A 15,499-nucleotide genomic window follows, 5' to 3' on the forward strand; every position below is an offset into this window, starting at 1 on the left:
CCACTGAGTTACAAGAGCCACCATTGAACAGGACATCAGCATGCTGAAAGAGCGCTTCCAATGCCTGGATGGATAGTGTGTTGCCCTGTACTACGGGCCGAAAAGGCCAACTCCTTTCTTTGCTGCTCTGCACAACTATGCACCCAATAGGGGCCAGGCCTGGCATGATGAGGAGAGACGTCAACAGGATTCCTCCTCGGAATATGAGGACGCTGAAGACCTACAACATGAAAGATGCATGGGAGGGCAGATGCTGTGCACGCAGGGCTAGCAGTGAGCTAGGGATGTATGCCAGTGACTTATCGGACCAAAGTTCTATGCTCATATGAACCGACATGAGCTCTGCAAGTCACACATCACCCTCATTCACCTGCTGTGCACCAGTCCACATCTGCAGCATCTCTGTATGAACCATTAGAGGCAGCAACTGACTGAGCCAATGTCCATGTTACTGCATCCATGGAGATGCTCATGAGTAATGGTGGCATGGCAATGATATTGCATACGTGGCTCTCCTAAAGGGCCAACGATGCAAAGGGATGTGACATTGGCACTACGTGCTGGCACACTTCATTCACACAAAGAAAAGGACACACATGTTGGTGAGGAACATTTAGTGAAAGGCGTATTTACATTGCTGTGACACCTGTGCATTCCGATTTGTGTCAGTGCCTTCTCTGTAAACGGAGAGGTTGCCCCTTCTTGGTGCAACCTCTGCACTAGCAGCCTGACTGGAGGAAGGCTGCTGATCTGATTGTCCTTTGGCTGTGGATAACTTTGGCGCTCATACCCTGTGCACACGAGGCCTAATGGGCCCTGGCTGGCTGGAGGAGTGCTCGTTCATCCCCTTCCAGCATTGGACCCTTTGACGGCGCATGGCCCCACGGCTATTCACCTCCTCTGTCATCTCCAGCCAGACTGCTTTGTTCAGGCGGGAAGGCCTCTTCTTACCATTGATGGTGAAAAGGACCTCCCGCCTTACCTGCACAGCCTGGAGAAGAATGAGCTGGGAGGCTTCGCTGCACAGTGAAGGGGCCACCCTAGAACACCTCTCTGCCATCCTGGGCTTTTGGTGTGGTTCTTTAAATGCAAAAATGACTCTACCGTGTAACTGCTTTAACTTCTGGCTGCAAGGTTTGTCTTGTACATGTTTGAAAACCAATGCAGGACTAGTGAGGAAATTTGTGCTGTTGTCATGGTTTTTCAACTATTACACATCGACACACGTTCACGAACACTTTGCTTCTACAGCAGCTGATCATATTTATTGGTGTAATATGTCTAGTTTGCAATGCAGCTAGAATATGAACATATTTTCCTGTTTTTTAACATAGTTTGTTTAATTGCAGTTACATGTATTTTCACATAACGGGTTAGCAGAGAAATGAATACAGATTCCGAATGCACATTAGTCTGTGGCTTTTCACAGTCAGCTGATTAGAAGCTCATAGTATGTAAATATTCTTCCATTATGGTTTTATTTCTGTTGTGTATTTGCCTTTTATGGTATATTTAAGTCTCACGTCCTGGAATGTGCAAAATTAAGATTATTCACTCAGGTGCGGCACGCCTACAAGAAGGAATGTTACACTTGAGTGGAAGAAGAGGATCGCCACTTCACAGGACACTGGGACTCAGCAGGATAAGTATGTGGCAGCAAAGCAGAAAGTGCTATGGAAATTCAGCAGGTCAGGCAGCATCTGTTCTGTGAACTTGGTCAAGTTAACTCTGCTCTCTCCACAGATGCTGCCTGACCTGAGTTTCTGTAGCACTTTCTGCTTTGTTGCCAGATTGACAGCAGCCTTACTCTTCAACAGCCAAGGTAAGTATTTCTTTGACAGCTGTCAGGAAGCAGGTGCTGGGGTGCTTTAAATAGGGCCCCAGCACCTGCTGCACAGCTGTCAAAAGGTCTCTCACCACCGAATGTCCTGCCTCTCCCCACATAATATGGCGGGGGGTGGGGCCGGGCGGGGCGGCTCGGCTCGCGCACTGATGCTAATGAGCACCCCGCCGAGTTTAAAGGGCGCTGCCGTGCACGAATAAAATTCAGCCCAGTGTTTTAACTGAGAAATTTGTAGCCTCCGAAACAAAAAAATTGCTTTGTTTTTTGCACTTAGTCTTTAATACAATCAATCACTGTTTGTTCAACATGGCAGCAAACTACCAACTAAGTTAATCCAGTAGTTTAAACTTAAACTAATTACACCTACCAAGAAATTATTGGGAGAACAAGATGTTGAGTCACTTGTTGACATAATTTTTCCAATTTAATTTCTAGAATTACACAATTCTAAAGGTTTCTGATATTAGAATTAGCTTGAGATGGTAAATATTGATTTGCTGCACTTGTGGTTAGAGTTATAATGGTAAATTAAGATTGTGAGCATATTATTACATTTACTTTTCAGCACCCCAAATGAAAAGCTATTGGGTCGCCTGGTGAAGGAAAAGGTAATAGAGATATAATTATATTATTCTTTAAGGAAATTAATGCATTATATTCAAATATTAAATATTCTGCTAAATCAGAGGATTTTAATAACGAGGTGGTGCAGCTTAATTTATCACTATCATATGACCTGATTGATCACGAGGTTGCCTTAAATTTCATTGAGGCAGTCAGAAAAAAATTGTCACAATAACATGAAGTTGCCCTTGATTTATTCAATACGCATTTTCTCAGTTTGATTATGCTGGTAATTTTCAGATGTACTTGTTAACTGTCTTTTTAAAAGAACAAAAACTCTTATGTCATCTGTCTGTGAAATATTAAGTTGTTAACTGAGTATTTACACAGTTCTTGTCACTGTTCATTATTGTCTGCCATAAATTGTGCCTCTCCAGGTTTTAAGCATTCTTAAACATGCATCTATGTTGCATATCCAGGTATTTTACTTGGATCACTCTCCAGAAGGTATTTGCTTAGAACCATAGAACAGTTACAGCACAGCAGGAGGCCATGGAGCCCATTGTGTCTGTGCCGTCGGGAACAAACAAGCCGCCCAACCTAATCCCACCTTCCAGCACCTGGTCCATAGCCTTGCAGATTACAGCACTTGGTACATGTCCAGGTACCTTTTAAAAGATTTGAGGTTTTCTGCCTCCACCACCGTTCCTGGCAGCGAATTCCAGACACCCACCACCCTCTGGATGAAAAAGTTTTTCCTCATGTCCCCTGTAATCCTTCTACCAATCACCTTAAATCTGTGTCCCCTGGTAACTGACCTCCCCGCCAGGGGAAACCGGTCCATTCTGTCTACTCCATCTAGGCCTTTCATAATTTTGTACACTTCAATTAAGTCTCCCCTCAGCCTCCTCAGTTCCAGGGAAAACAACTGTAGCCTATCCAATCTTTCCTCATAGCTGCAACTTTCAAGCCCTGGCAACATTCTTGTAAATTTCCTCTGTACTCATTCCAGAGCAATTATGTCCTTTCTGTAATGTGGTGACCAGAACTGTAGGCAGTACTCCAGTTGTGGCCTAACCAGCGTTTTATATAGTTCCAGCATTCAGTCCCTGCTTTTGTATTCTATACCTCGGCCAATAAAGGGAAGCAATCTTATATGCCTTCTTCACCACTCTGTCTACCTGTCCTGCCACCTTCAGGGACTTGTGGACATGCACAGATGAGGAGACGCTTTAAATGAGGAGACTAATTTAATGACTTACTTTCTCATCACTATGTTAAACGCTGATTTGGTGACATTGGGCTGAGTTTTATCAGCGTGCCACCGCACAGTCCCCGCGATATTATGCGCGGGGTCTGATTTAAATGGAGGGAGTGGAGTGTCTGCCCCCGATGATGTAGAGGGGGTAACTGCTGCGTCCACGGCAATGGCATCCAGCACCACCATGTAGGCGCCGGCGCCATTTTTAAAGGGCTTCAAGCCCTTCAGGATATATTTAAATATTTAAAGCTGCCTGTAGGCTTAAAAACATTAATAAACGTTTAATGTAATATTGAATCCCCTGTCCCACCCACCCCCCCCCTCCACTTTCTCCTAAACACAAAAATTGACCTATCCCCTCAAAAGTACACTTTTTGAAATTGTGAACTTTTCACCCCCTCAAACCTCAGTATCTTTGACCCTCAACCCCTTCCCACCATCCAATAGGAATAGTTCTCCCCACTTCCCTCCTTCCCCCCGCCTGCCCTGATAATTTTATTCCTCACCCCCTCCCCACAAGTGTCTCGCCTCAGAACTCCAACGGAGTTCCGAAGGCGTGCGTGTGTCAGCCGGTTGGCCGTAAAATTGACATGGGACAGTGCCAGCGGTAGGTAAGTACATTTGCATGTTAATATAGATAATTTCAATATTTTAATGAATGCCCCGCCACTTGGCGGCGTAGGGGCCACACCGAGGCCTCGCTGCCGCTTCTAATACCCGGCGGGGTGCTCTCAGCGTGGTGGGGCCGCTCCCGCTAACATTTAACGGACCTCCCCAAAATGACCTATGGCATCGAGGAGCGAGTAAAATCCAGCCCATTGTTTGTTTTTTGCTTGGACAAGAACTCAATCTCTGTTCACGATGCAGCGATGCAGAGTATTCCAGAGAGATGTCCATCTGTCAGGAACGATCTTGATCTCTCTCTCCCCGCTCTCTCTCTCTCTCTCCCCGATCTCTCCCCGATCTCTCTCTCCCCCCCCCCCTCCCCGCTCTCTCTCCCCCCCCCCCTCCCCGCTCTCTCCCCCCCCCCCTCCCGCTCTCTCTCCCCCCCCACTCCCCGCTCTCTCTCCCCCCCCCCTCCCCACTCTCCACCCCCCCCCTCCCCGCTCTCTCTCCACCCCCCCTCCTCCTCTCCAACCCCCCCTCCCCGCTCTCTCTCCCCCCCCCCCTTCCCCTCCCTCTCTCCACCCCCCCTCCCCGCTCTCTCTCCACCCCCCCTCCTCCTCTCCACCCCCCCTCCCCGCTCTCTCTCCCCCCCCCCCCCCGCTCTCTCCCCCCCGCTCCCCGCTCTCTCTCCACCCCCCTCCTCCTCTCCACCCCCCCCGCTCTCTCTCTCCCCCCCCCCCCCCGCTCTCTCTCCCCCCCCCCCCGCTCTCTCTTCCCCCTCCCCGCTCTCTCTTTCTCCCCCCCCCCCCCCCTTTCCCAGTCTCTCTCTCTTTCTCCCCCCCTCCACCCCCACGGTCTCTCTCTTCTCCCCCCTCCACTGTCTCTCTATCTACCCCCACCTCCCCGCTCTCTCTCTTCCCACACCCCCTCCCTGCTCTGTCTCTTCCCCCCCCCCAACCCGCTCCCCACTCTCTCCCCCCCGCTCCCCGCTGTCTCTTCCCCCCCCCCCCCTCCCCGCTCTCTCTTCCCCCCCCCCCCCTCCCCGCTCTCTCTCTCTCTCTCTCTCTTCCCCCACCGCCCATCTCTGTGTGTCTCCCCCTGCTTTGTCTGGCTCCTTCTCCCACTCGCTTTCTCTGGCTCTCCCCTCCCTGCTCCCGGCTCTCCCCTCCCTGCTCCCCATCTGTGCACTCACCATAAATGTGGATAATAGAGGTAGGCTATGAATGCCTCCTCCGCGCTGGGTGCAGCCATATTTTTGGGAGTGGCATGCTAACAAACCTATAGCTGCCCACCGAGGTGCCTGACATTCCGGCAGTTTACATCTATGGGCTGGATGGAAACCTTTGGAGGCCCAGATCTTGGCCCACATGCCAGATGTTGGACAACTGTGGGCTAGATTATGTCCTGGAGTGAGGCTTGAACCCATGACCTCCTTACTCACCAAAGGCTATCACTTAGCCAATTAAAGCCATTTTCTGGAATCAAATAACAATGTTTTGATATTCTTAAGAAACTCTTTAACTGGATGTAACATGGGCATTTAACTCCATGGAATTCTGTCCTTACTGCTACTAGATAGTTAAAACAAGTAAACTAAAATTATAGCTAAATCCATACTGTATTTAATGCAAACTGAAAAGCTTCAGAGTATATAAAACTATCAATCAAGCTGGATCCAAGATATAATGCAGAAGAATTTTTTTTTTATCCCATGCTATAATGAGAAGACTCCTACCATTTACATTACCCAAGATTTGCTAAAGCTGACAGTGTATGCCCAGCTTAGCAGTTAGAGATAACTGCTGCACCTTTACGTTTGGATTTTGCACCGCCTATAAATAAAATCATAGTTGTCCTTCAAAAGATCCATGAGTTTGTATGGTGCAGTTGAAAAGCTGTTGGGACATCCAGTATTTTACAGATGGGAGAGAATATCTGTTCCAGTTTAACATATAGTGACTTCAGACATAATCATGTAAGAGAAAGAAAGGCTTGCATTTATATAGCACCTTTCATGACGACAGAGCATTCCAAAGCGCTTTACAGCCAAAGAAGTACTTTTGAACTGTAGTCACTATTACAATGTAGGAACCGTGTGAGCCAACTTGCACACAGCAAGCTCCCACAAACAGCATTGTAATAATGATCAGTTAATCTGTTGCGCTGATGTTGATTGAGGCATAAATATTGGTCACAACACCAGGGATAGCTCTGCTGCTCCTCTTTGAAATAGCGCCATGGGATCTTTTACGTCCGTCCTAGAGGGCAAATGGGACCTCAGTTTAAAGTCTCATTCGAAAGACGTGTATGTTATATTTTTACACATGTACACGTGTGTCACATCTCTACCAGAAAGCAATTAACAGAAACTAGTTCAAATTAACCTTGCTTTACCTTGCTAAAATTTCATATGAACTGTTTATATAATACTGAACTCATAATTTGATGCAGGATGTAGCCAGTATCTGCCACAGTTTTTTTTTCCACAGATGTGGATGTCGCTGGAGAGGCCAGCATTTGTTGCCCTTCCCTAATTGCACTTGCAGAGAAAAAGAAATATAAAAGCTCTTTTGTTTTAGTATCCCTGCTGGTGATACAATAAATAAAATCTTTCTATGAAAGTTAAAAAAAATATTCATTGTCCAGTAGTGTAGAATTGAAGATAGGTCTCTGATTTTGTCTTTTAACCAACATGCCCTAATAATCTATGCTATATACTTTGTATAGTGTTAAATCAGTAATGAATTGTGAGTGAATAAAAGCAAAATACTGCGGATGCTGGAAATCTGAAATAAAAACAAGAAATGCTGGAAATACTCAGCAGGTCAGGCAGCATCTGTGGAGAGAGAAGCAGAATTAACGTTTCAGGTCAGTGACCCTTCATCAGAACTGGCAGAGGCTAGAAATGTAATAGGTTTTAAGCAAATAAAGCAGGGTGGGGCAAGAGATAACCAAAGAGAAATGTTGATAGGACAAGGTCACAGAGAATAACTGACCAGAAGGTCATGGAGCAAAGGCAAACAGTATGTTAATGGTGTGGTGAAAGACAAAGCGTTAGTGCAGAGAGGGTGTTAATTGACAGAAAAATATAACAGCCTGACCCAAAGAACAAACATGAACAAAAGCAGTGGGTAGGCACATGGTAAAAATAAATAGACAAATAAAAAAGGAAAAATAACTAAAAATAAAAAGGGAGGCCTGTCATGCTCTGAAATTATTGAACTCAATGTTCAGTCCAGCAGGCTGTAGTATGCCTAATCAGTAAATGAGATGCTGTTCCTCAAATTGTGAGTGACTTTTTGCCCTGGGTACACTGCAGAAATGAGTAGGTGGTGATTATCATTTTTACTTTTGAACTGATAGAATAATTTGGCAATGAAAATCCGCTGCCTTAATTTGTTTTAGGCCGCTGTTGTTAGGTATTGGTTTTCGTGTGTCAGGGCTTCTAAATGTAAAAATAGTTTCGCTCTCAAGTTATATTTTATGCTTAAATTTAGAACAACTTGTGCATACAAAAAAAATGGAGTTGCTATGCAGGTAAAGTCTGATCAATGTTACTGTTTTTATCACAGTATGATACAGACTTCTATATCCTTGACAAGTATCCTCTAGCTGTGAGGCCTTTCTACACAATGCCAGATCCACATGATCCTGTAAGTAAAACTTTTATTTTGCTTCAACTGGCATCATAAGAGGTAACATAATTCAAGCAAAAATAATTACATTTATATATTTTAATGACAATTTTTTTAAATGTTCCAGAGATACTCCAACTCATATGACATGTTTATGAGAGGAGAGGAGATTTTGTCTGGTGCCCAGAGAATCCATGACCCTCAACTTCTGACTGATCGAGCACTCCAACTTGGGATAGGTAAGTGTACACTTTTTTAAAAAATGTAAACTCTGCACCATTTCAGATTTCGGTATACCTTGTCTGGATCACCGGATCAAAAATGTGATGAGGTCAGTGGCAGGACTATGGATTATTAGTTCTCCAACCTGATTTGTTTATTACCAGCTAGCTGCAGGCATTAATTGTGGCCCCAGAGACAGCTGGATAGTCATGGGATGGGGCGGGGCCGGGGGAGAGCAGCAAAATCAAGTGGCTCAGGTACAGGCTGAGGTTCCCAGGAACTGAAAACAAGTGAGACCAGTTGGTCCGGGGAGGTGGGGGTTTTCTTTTCCCTGCCTAAACTTGCTAATAGTCTAAATTTGATAACTTGTAAAACATTTTTTCCATTCTACTTAATATCTTATGCTGTGATGTAATCGAGAGGAAATAAAGCTTTGATTTATAAATTTAAACTTTTTTTTATACTTTCATGCAGATATAGAAAAAATAAAATCATACATTGATTCATTCCGTTTTGGGGCTCCTCCACATGCAGGTGGTGGCATAGGTAACGTATTGTTTCTGCTCTGGCAATTTACAAATGATCAGCATTAGGTTTAAATATGTAATTGTATTCATCTGTTTTCCTTTTCTCAACATTTAGGTTTGGAACGTGTCACAATGCTGTACCTGGGTTTGCACAATATACGTCAGACATCTATGTTCCCCCGTGACCCCAAGCGGCTAACTCCTTGAACATGTTTATCTACCGTGATAAACTGGTGTATGTTTTTGCATAAATGATCAGTAATAAATACTAATAAAGTGCCAAAATGATAGCTTTTCCACTACTCTGATAGGTTGCTAAATTCACATTTGATAAGACAGTTTTGAAATAAAAATTCTTAAATTATTAGACTTAACATTGAAATTCTGTAAAGAAAACACAGCACCACGTGACATTTCTAATGTAATGGCAATTTACAAAATGATGTGTGAAAATCAGAGTTAATGCTATTGTATTAAGTAGAGTACTGTGTACAGGCTATATTCTGTTATAAGTTGCATGTGGGAACCTGTAAGATGGTTTTCAGAATTAGCCATAAATTGAAGTGGTAGATCAAATTAAGAAAGTTACAGGGTGCAGTGAAATAGTAACTTACTGTGATAGCAAATTTTCAATTTTAAAATAAATTCGAGACTCAACAAATTGCAATAAATTGATTAATAATTTAAAACTGTGAAGTAGTTTTCTGTTTTACTCTGTTGTCTATTAAATTGCAAATTAACAGCTGATACATTTCCAGAATTTATGAACAGATTTCTGTGCTTTTTCCCCTTACTGTTTGTTGGATCTCAATTTTCCTGTTCTCATTGGTTACACCAAAAAGAGACGAAGTCCGACTGTAGCTTTAAGAGACTTTATTGAAGTACTTAGTGGTTACATCATCAGCAAAGCGTACAACAACCTGGGCTCTCCTCCCTATTCCTCCATGCTGGAGGAGGGAATTCAAGCCTTTCTTATAGTTCTTCTTACAAATCAGTGACACACCCTTTATGTTCCCAATTGGTTTACAAACTCTGCAGTTTCTTGGTGTTAAGGCCTGATTGGGGCACTGCCTTGTCACCTCTCCCTCAAGCAGTTTCTTATTCCCCTATCTCATGGGAATGTTGGGCTGATTTGTCATACAAAGGGTTAGTCTTCAACATCTGCAGCTGTCCTGCTAGCCTTAGCTGGTTAGTCTATTTCTACTGATAAGCTGTCTGTGCATCCCTAAAGCTACGAAGCTATTCTGATAAACTGTCCCTCCCTGCAGCACTGAATAGGCTACTATGAATTTCTGATAAGCGGTCTGCAGAAGCTCTAAAGCTATGAAGTCATTACTGATGAGCTGTCTGTGCAGCTGCGAAGCTAGCTTGTTAGCAATACATGATTGATTAATTATTTCATCTTAAATGTCCCCATATTAATTTGTTCTTAAAAACTCTGTTCTCACACTGTTCTTGCCACAACCTCCATGTTATAAGAGCAGTCTGCCTACTGCAGCTGAAGAATTTCTTGGCTGGGGGTGGGTTCAACTCAGCAGGTCAGGCAGTATCTTTGGAGAGAAAAACAGAGTTGACATTTCAGGTCGATGACCTTTTGTCAGAACTGGAAAGGATTAGAGATGCCACAGGTTTTAAGCAAGTACAGAGGCAGGGAAAGGGGTTGGGGAGAAGAACGAAAGGAAAGGTATGACAGGTTGGAGGACAGGAGAGATTAAGTGACAAAAGATGTTGGTGCAAGACAAAAGGAGATGATAATGGGACAAGTAAAGAAACAAAGGATGGGTCTGGAGAAAGTGTAAACGGGAAAAGCAGAGTCATCATCAACAACTGCCTTAAAAAAAAAAGACAGAGGTTATGATCTGAAATTGTGATCTCAATGTTGAATCTAGAAGGCTGTCAATTACCTAATCCTACATGCCTATAATAAATACTGGTAGCTAGTCTTGATTAACAGAATGGATATATTGGAAAACTTACAAGTGGCTGTAGGTTTTTTAAAAATCTAAAATGACATAGCACTGAAAAAAATTTAATTTCTTTTAAGATTTTTCATATAAAAAGCCTGACCTTTTCTATCTAAAGACAACATAAAAGAACTTAAATCATTTCTAGGCCTGTGTTTGGATACAGAAGTAACTGGAAGAAATATAAGTATCAGCTATACAGGGCATTGGTGAGACCTGTGTACAGTATTGGTCTCCTTATTTAAGGAAGGATGTAAATGCATTGGAAGCAGTTCAGACAAGGTTTACTAGACTAATACCTGGAATGGGCGGGCTGTTTAATGAGGAAAGGTTGGATAAGATAGGCTTGTATCTGCTGGAATTTAGAAGAGTAAGAGGCAACTTGATTGAAACATATGGATCTTGAAGGGTCCTGACAGGGTGGATGTGGAAAAGATGTTTCCCCTTGTGGGAGAATCTAGAACTGGGGGTCACTGTTTAAACATAAGGGGTTGCCCATTAAAGATGAGGAGAAATTTTTTCTGTCAGTGGATCGTGAGTCTTTGGAACTCTCTTCCTCAAAAGGCTGTGGAAGCAGAGTCTTTGAATATTTTTAAGGCAGAGGTAGATAGAATCTTGATAAGCAAGGGGGTGGAAGGTTATCAGAGGTAGGTGGGAATGTGGAGTAATCAGTTCAGCCATGAATTTATTGAATGTCGGAGCAGACTCGTGGGGCCGAGTGGCCTCCTCCTGCTCCTAATTCGTATGTTTGTATGTATGTAATTGTTATTACTTTAAATACGAATAATTAGAGAATAGGAGTAGACTGGTGTGTAAGACAGAAAGCTGGGACCACACCAGACATACAGATAAGCTCAAAGCTTATTGAGTTCTAAGCTGAAGAAGACATGATGTGGTAGATGATAGCAAGGACATGTGTTATTGATATATACACTTTTGTTTTTACGCACGCACAAACACAAAAATTTAGAAGGTTTAATCTTAAATTAACAAAACAGCGTTTATCATTTTTCTACCAGCGAACAAAAATTCTTGGCAAATATTAAGGAATGATGTATATATAATGGGGAGAAAACCTAAACTTCAAATAATCCGACAATTCAGTTTTTTGCATTAATTGCCATGCTTAATTTAAATTATTGGGTAATTCAAATCTTAGTGCAAAAATTGACTATATTGTGTAGACTAAAAGATTCTAAATATCAACATATTAAATATGAATAGATAAATTAGAGTGAACAAAATTCATTGCATTCAGTGAAAGTGTCAGTTTTGGCTCAGTTGGTAGCACTCTTCCCTCTGTGAGTCACAGGGTTGTGGATTCAAATCCCACGCCAGGACTTGAACACAGCAATCTAGGTTGATACTCCAGTGCACTATTGAGAGAGATGCTGTCTTTTGAATGAGATCTCACCTGCCATCTCTGGTGGATGTAAAAGATCCTATTGCACTATTTTGAAGACCAGAGGAGTTATTCCCGGTATCTTTATCAAGCCATTATCACATTGCTGTTTGTGGAAGCTTCTTGTGTGCAAATTTGCTGCCGTGTTTCCTACATTACAACTTTGACTATATTTCAAAGTACTTAATTGACTGTAAAGCACTTTGGGATGTCTGGTGGTTATGAAAAGCACTATATAAATCCAAGTCTTTTTTATGCAGGGAACGTGTAAGCTACTAAGATTATGTATATATCAGAAAATAATTTATCACTTAAATTTTTGTTTCTTTAATCGTTCCTTGTGCTGGATGATCTTCAACACTTTTTCCTCACAACCACCTACTCTTCAAATGAATTGTATGTCATTTAGCTGTCACTTATTTTTTGACAAAGTAATTACTTAATAACCATCTAATGCTGCTACTCTATTTATAGTCAGGATTGCATGGACCAACCTGGCAACCACCAGTTTTCGATCTGTTGCTTGAACTGCAGCTACTTATTTTTTAGAAATTAACATTACAGGTTCTTCTAATATAAATATTCTGCAATAAAAATAAAATGTCTATTTAAGTCCTGAAATGTGACCTAAAGGCCAGGCCAAGCCAGTTTGAGTCAAAGGACCTTTTCATTGTTTCTATATTTTAATGTTCATTAATTTAAGTATCCATATAAAAAGAGCACCCAATCATGTTTCAATCCGTGCATCATTTCCTCACTGCCTCATGTCACATGATCGCCAGTGAAAGGCAAAAACGTCAATTTATGAAAAACCAATATTGCTGTCCAAGCATAAGGCAATTGGGAAAATCACTAGGAGACTGCAGTAACTCAAAAATCTTATTATTTCCTCGCAAACTGGAAATGCATTCCCTTAGGAAATTGGCCAGTACCCTTTTGAAAGATAGCGGGCAATCCACTGTCATTGCACAATTCTGTAGTCTGTTCCAGAGACCATTGATTTTCTCTGAGGGAGGAAAAAGAACTTTCAATATGTGTCCTAACTCTTGCCTATGTATTTTATATGCATGCTCCCTAGTTCTCCCATCTGAATCCATTATGAATATGATCATACTAATTTTATTGTTCTGTTCTGTTCCATCTTGGTTACTTCACATGACAGCTAAACATATTAAGTCAGATACTAGCAAGCCAATGAATGTTACTACCAACTAGCTTTTGAAAAAAGGCATTTTAAGACTAACATTGTCAGTTGCTTAAACTGCTCTTTGCAACTAAAACAGGATAATGCAAAATACAAGTCTGTGATACTATTTTTTTTAAAGTCAGGTAAGTACCACTACAGTGTCCGTGGCATCCACAACCCTTTTTTCACTACTAACCCTATTCCTGGATGAATGTTGTGAAACATTGTGTTCCTTGTACAATCAGCAGTGGGGGTGCGGAGAGAGTGAGCTTGGGAATGGAGGTGGGCAGGGGCCCCAACATTTCCTGTAGAGCTAGCTGAAGCAGTTGAGAAGAGCAGCTAGTAATGGGGCGATTGAAACCTGGGGACTTTGCTGTGGGTAAACTGTGAAAAACTGTTCACTGGTTAATGAATGGGGAACAAGGGGACAGAGACTGAAGATTCTCACTGGAAGAACCAAAGCATAAGGATTATTCTTGAACGGAGAATGATTAGACCATAGGATACTGCACCACAAGTGGCTATTGAATTCGAGACTAGAACATTTAAAAGGCAATGGGATTAATATTTGGGAAGGAGGAATATAAGTTTCTGAGGTGAATGGGGTTAAAGGAGAGTCAAAGGCTAGGGAGATTTTTGGTGCTCAGCTCTACTTAGGAAAATGCACCCCAAACACTGCTGTTCTTTGGCGATCTCTCAGTTTGGTTCAGATCCGTCTGTGCCATTTGGTTTTGTTGTGTAAAGTCCAAGTACAGATCAGCTCTGATCTGTTCCGAAGAAGGGTCACTGACCCGAAACGTTAACTCTGCTTCTCTTTTCACAGATGCTGCCAGACCTGCTGAGTGGTTCCAGCATTTCTTGTTTTTATTACAGATCAGCTCTAACTGAGGCTTCGAGTTCAGAGTTGTCATCTTCACAAACAACCGGAGTCTGTGGAGACGGGCCTATCAAAAGTAGCATTGACTGGGGAGCCTGACAAGACCTTGTTCAGTGTAGGGGAATTCTGACTAGTTTCAGAATGAATATATAGGATTAATACTAGTTACTGGTTGGATGTCTAATCTTTGGCCTCCTTGTCTCGAGAGACAATGGGTAAGCGCCTGGAGGTGGTCAGTGGTTTGTTAAGCAGCGCCTGGAGTGGCTATAAAGGCCAATTCTAGAGTGACAGACTCTTCCACAGGTGCGCAGATAAAATTGGTTGTCGGGGCTGTTACACAGTTGGCTCTCTCCTTGCGCTTCTGTCTTTTTTCCTGCCAACTGCTAAGTCTCTTCGACTCGCCACGCTTTAGCCCCACTTTTATGGTTGCCCACCAGCTCTAAGCATTACACCTATGACTATATATTATTGTTGGCTATGAGGGGAATATAAGTGTTACAAAAAAACTTCAGTTACTAGTGCAGTTTCAGTGAGTAACTTAGATTAATGGTGCAACTAAAGTTCCTCCTACCTCTGGTTTCTCCACTGCAAATCACACTTCCCTATCCTGTTTTCCCTCTTCTCCTTCGGCACAAAACCACAAAGATACTCAACTACAGGGAGCCAACTTTTTTTTTTACCATAAATGCAATTAACCATCTGCAGATATCTGCCTTGAAGTCACATGATCAACCCTCCAGGGATGCCACTTACCGAAGTTGGAACCCTAAGCAATGGGTACTGGTACTGCTTTGGTTACAGCTTGGTGCCTTCTGATAAAACATCAGTACACAGCTATTTGAATAGTTTTACACATTAGCTTGAGAGGAAATGATTAGTTGCCACTTTCAGGAGAATCAATGTGAGATAATGAGAAACATCCCGTGGCTCTGGGTTATGTATGGCACAATAAAGGACATGTCTATAACCTATGTGGTTTATCAGACCTGTGAAGCTTGTTTTATAATAGGATCTAGTTTACTGTTTCACTCTGAAAACTAAATATCCTCATCTATGCTTTTAACAAAAATAAAGCCCTGGAAATATACTCACCAGTCAGCATCTGCAAAAAGATAAACTTTTCAGGTAGAAACCTTCATCAGAACAGGGTTTCTTCTTTTGGTTTCCAATTTTCCAATATAATTTTACTCATCTATGTTTAAATGAGTTTGCAATCAGTCCCACTGACTTTTGAACGCTTAACATTTTAAAATTGCCATATCTGGCCTTCCAAAATTATCGTGCAATCTCTAAATCAAAGCCTTTTTCCCGTTTATCATTGTGTTTTATTATAGGTGGAGTCTTGGTTGTGATTGGTTTTATTGATTTTTACTAATACAGTCAACATTAGAACCAGAAATTTCCTCCAAGGA

The 15,499-nt window shown here is 42.3% G+C and overlaps 1 protein-coding gene across 1 annotated transcript in view; it reads left to right on the plus strand.

The window, feature by feature from the left end:
* dars1 (aspartyl-tRNA synthetase 1) overlaps positions 1 to 9,347 on the plus strand; it is a 74,358-nt gene extending 65,011 nt beyond the window's left edge. The window contains exons 14-18 of the mRNA XM_068035039.1: positions 2,409 to 2,451; positions 7,847 to 7,927; positions 8,037 to 8,148; positions 8,606 to 8,677; positions 8,774 to 9,347. Of these exons, the coding sequence (XP_067891140.1) occupies positions 2,409 to 2,451; positions 7,847 to 7,927; positions 8,037 to 8,148; positions 8,606 to 8,677; positions 8,774 to 8,865 (400 nt within the window). The 3' untranslated portion in view covers positions 8,866 to 9,347. The remainder of the gene's footprint in view (positions 1 to 2,408; positions 2,452 to 7,846; positions 7,928 to 8,036; positions 8,149 to 8,605; positions 8,678 to 8,773) is intronic.
* The last annotated feature ends 6,152 nt before the right edge of the window (positions 9,348 to 15,499 follow it).

Source organism: Heterodontus francisci, chromosome 7 (genome assembly GCF_036365525.1).
Source record: "Heterodontus francisci isolate sHetFra1 chromosome 7, sHetFra1.hap1, whole genome shotgun sequence".
NCBI classification, from domain to species: domain Eukaryota; kingdom Metazoa; phylum Chordata; class Chondrichthyes; order Heterodontiformes; family Heterodontidae; genus Heterodontus; species Heterodontus francisci.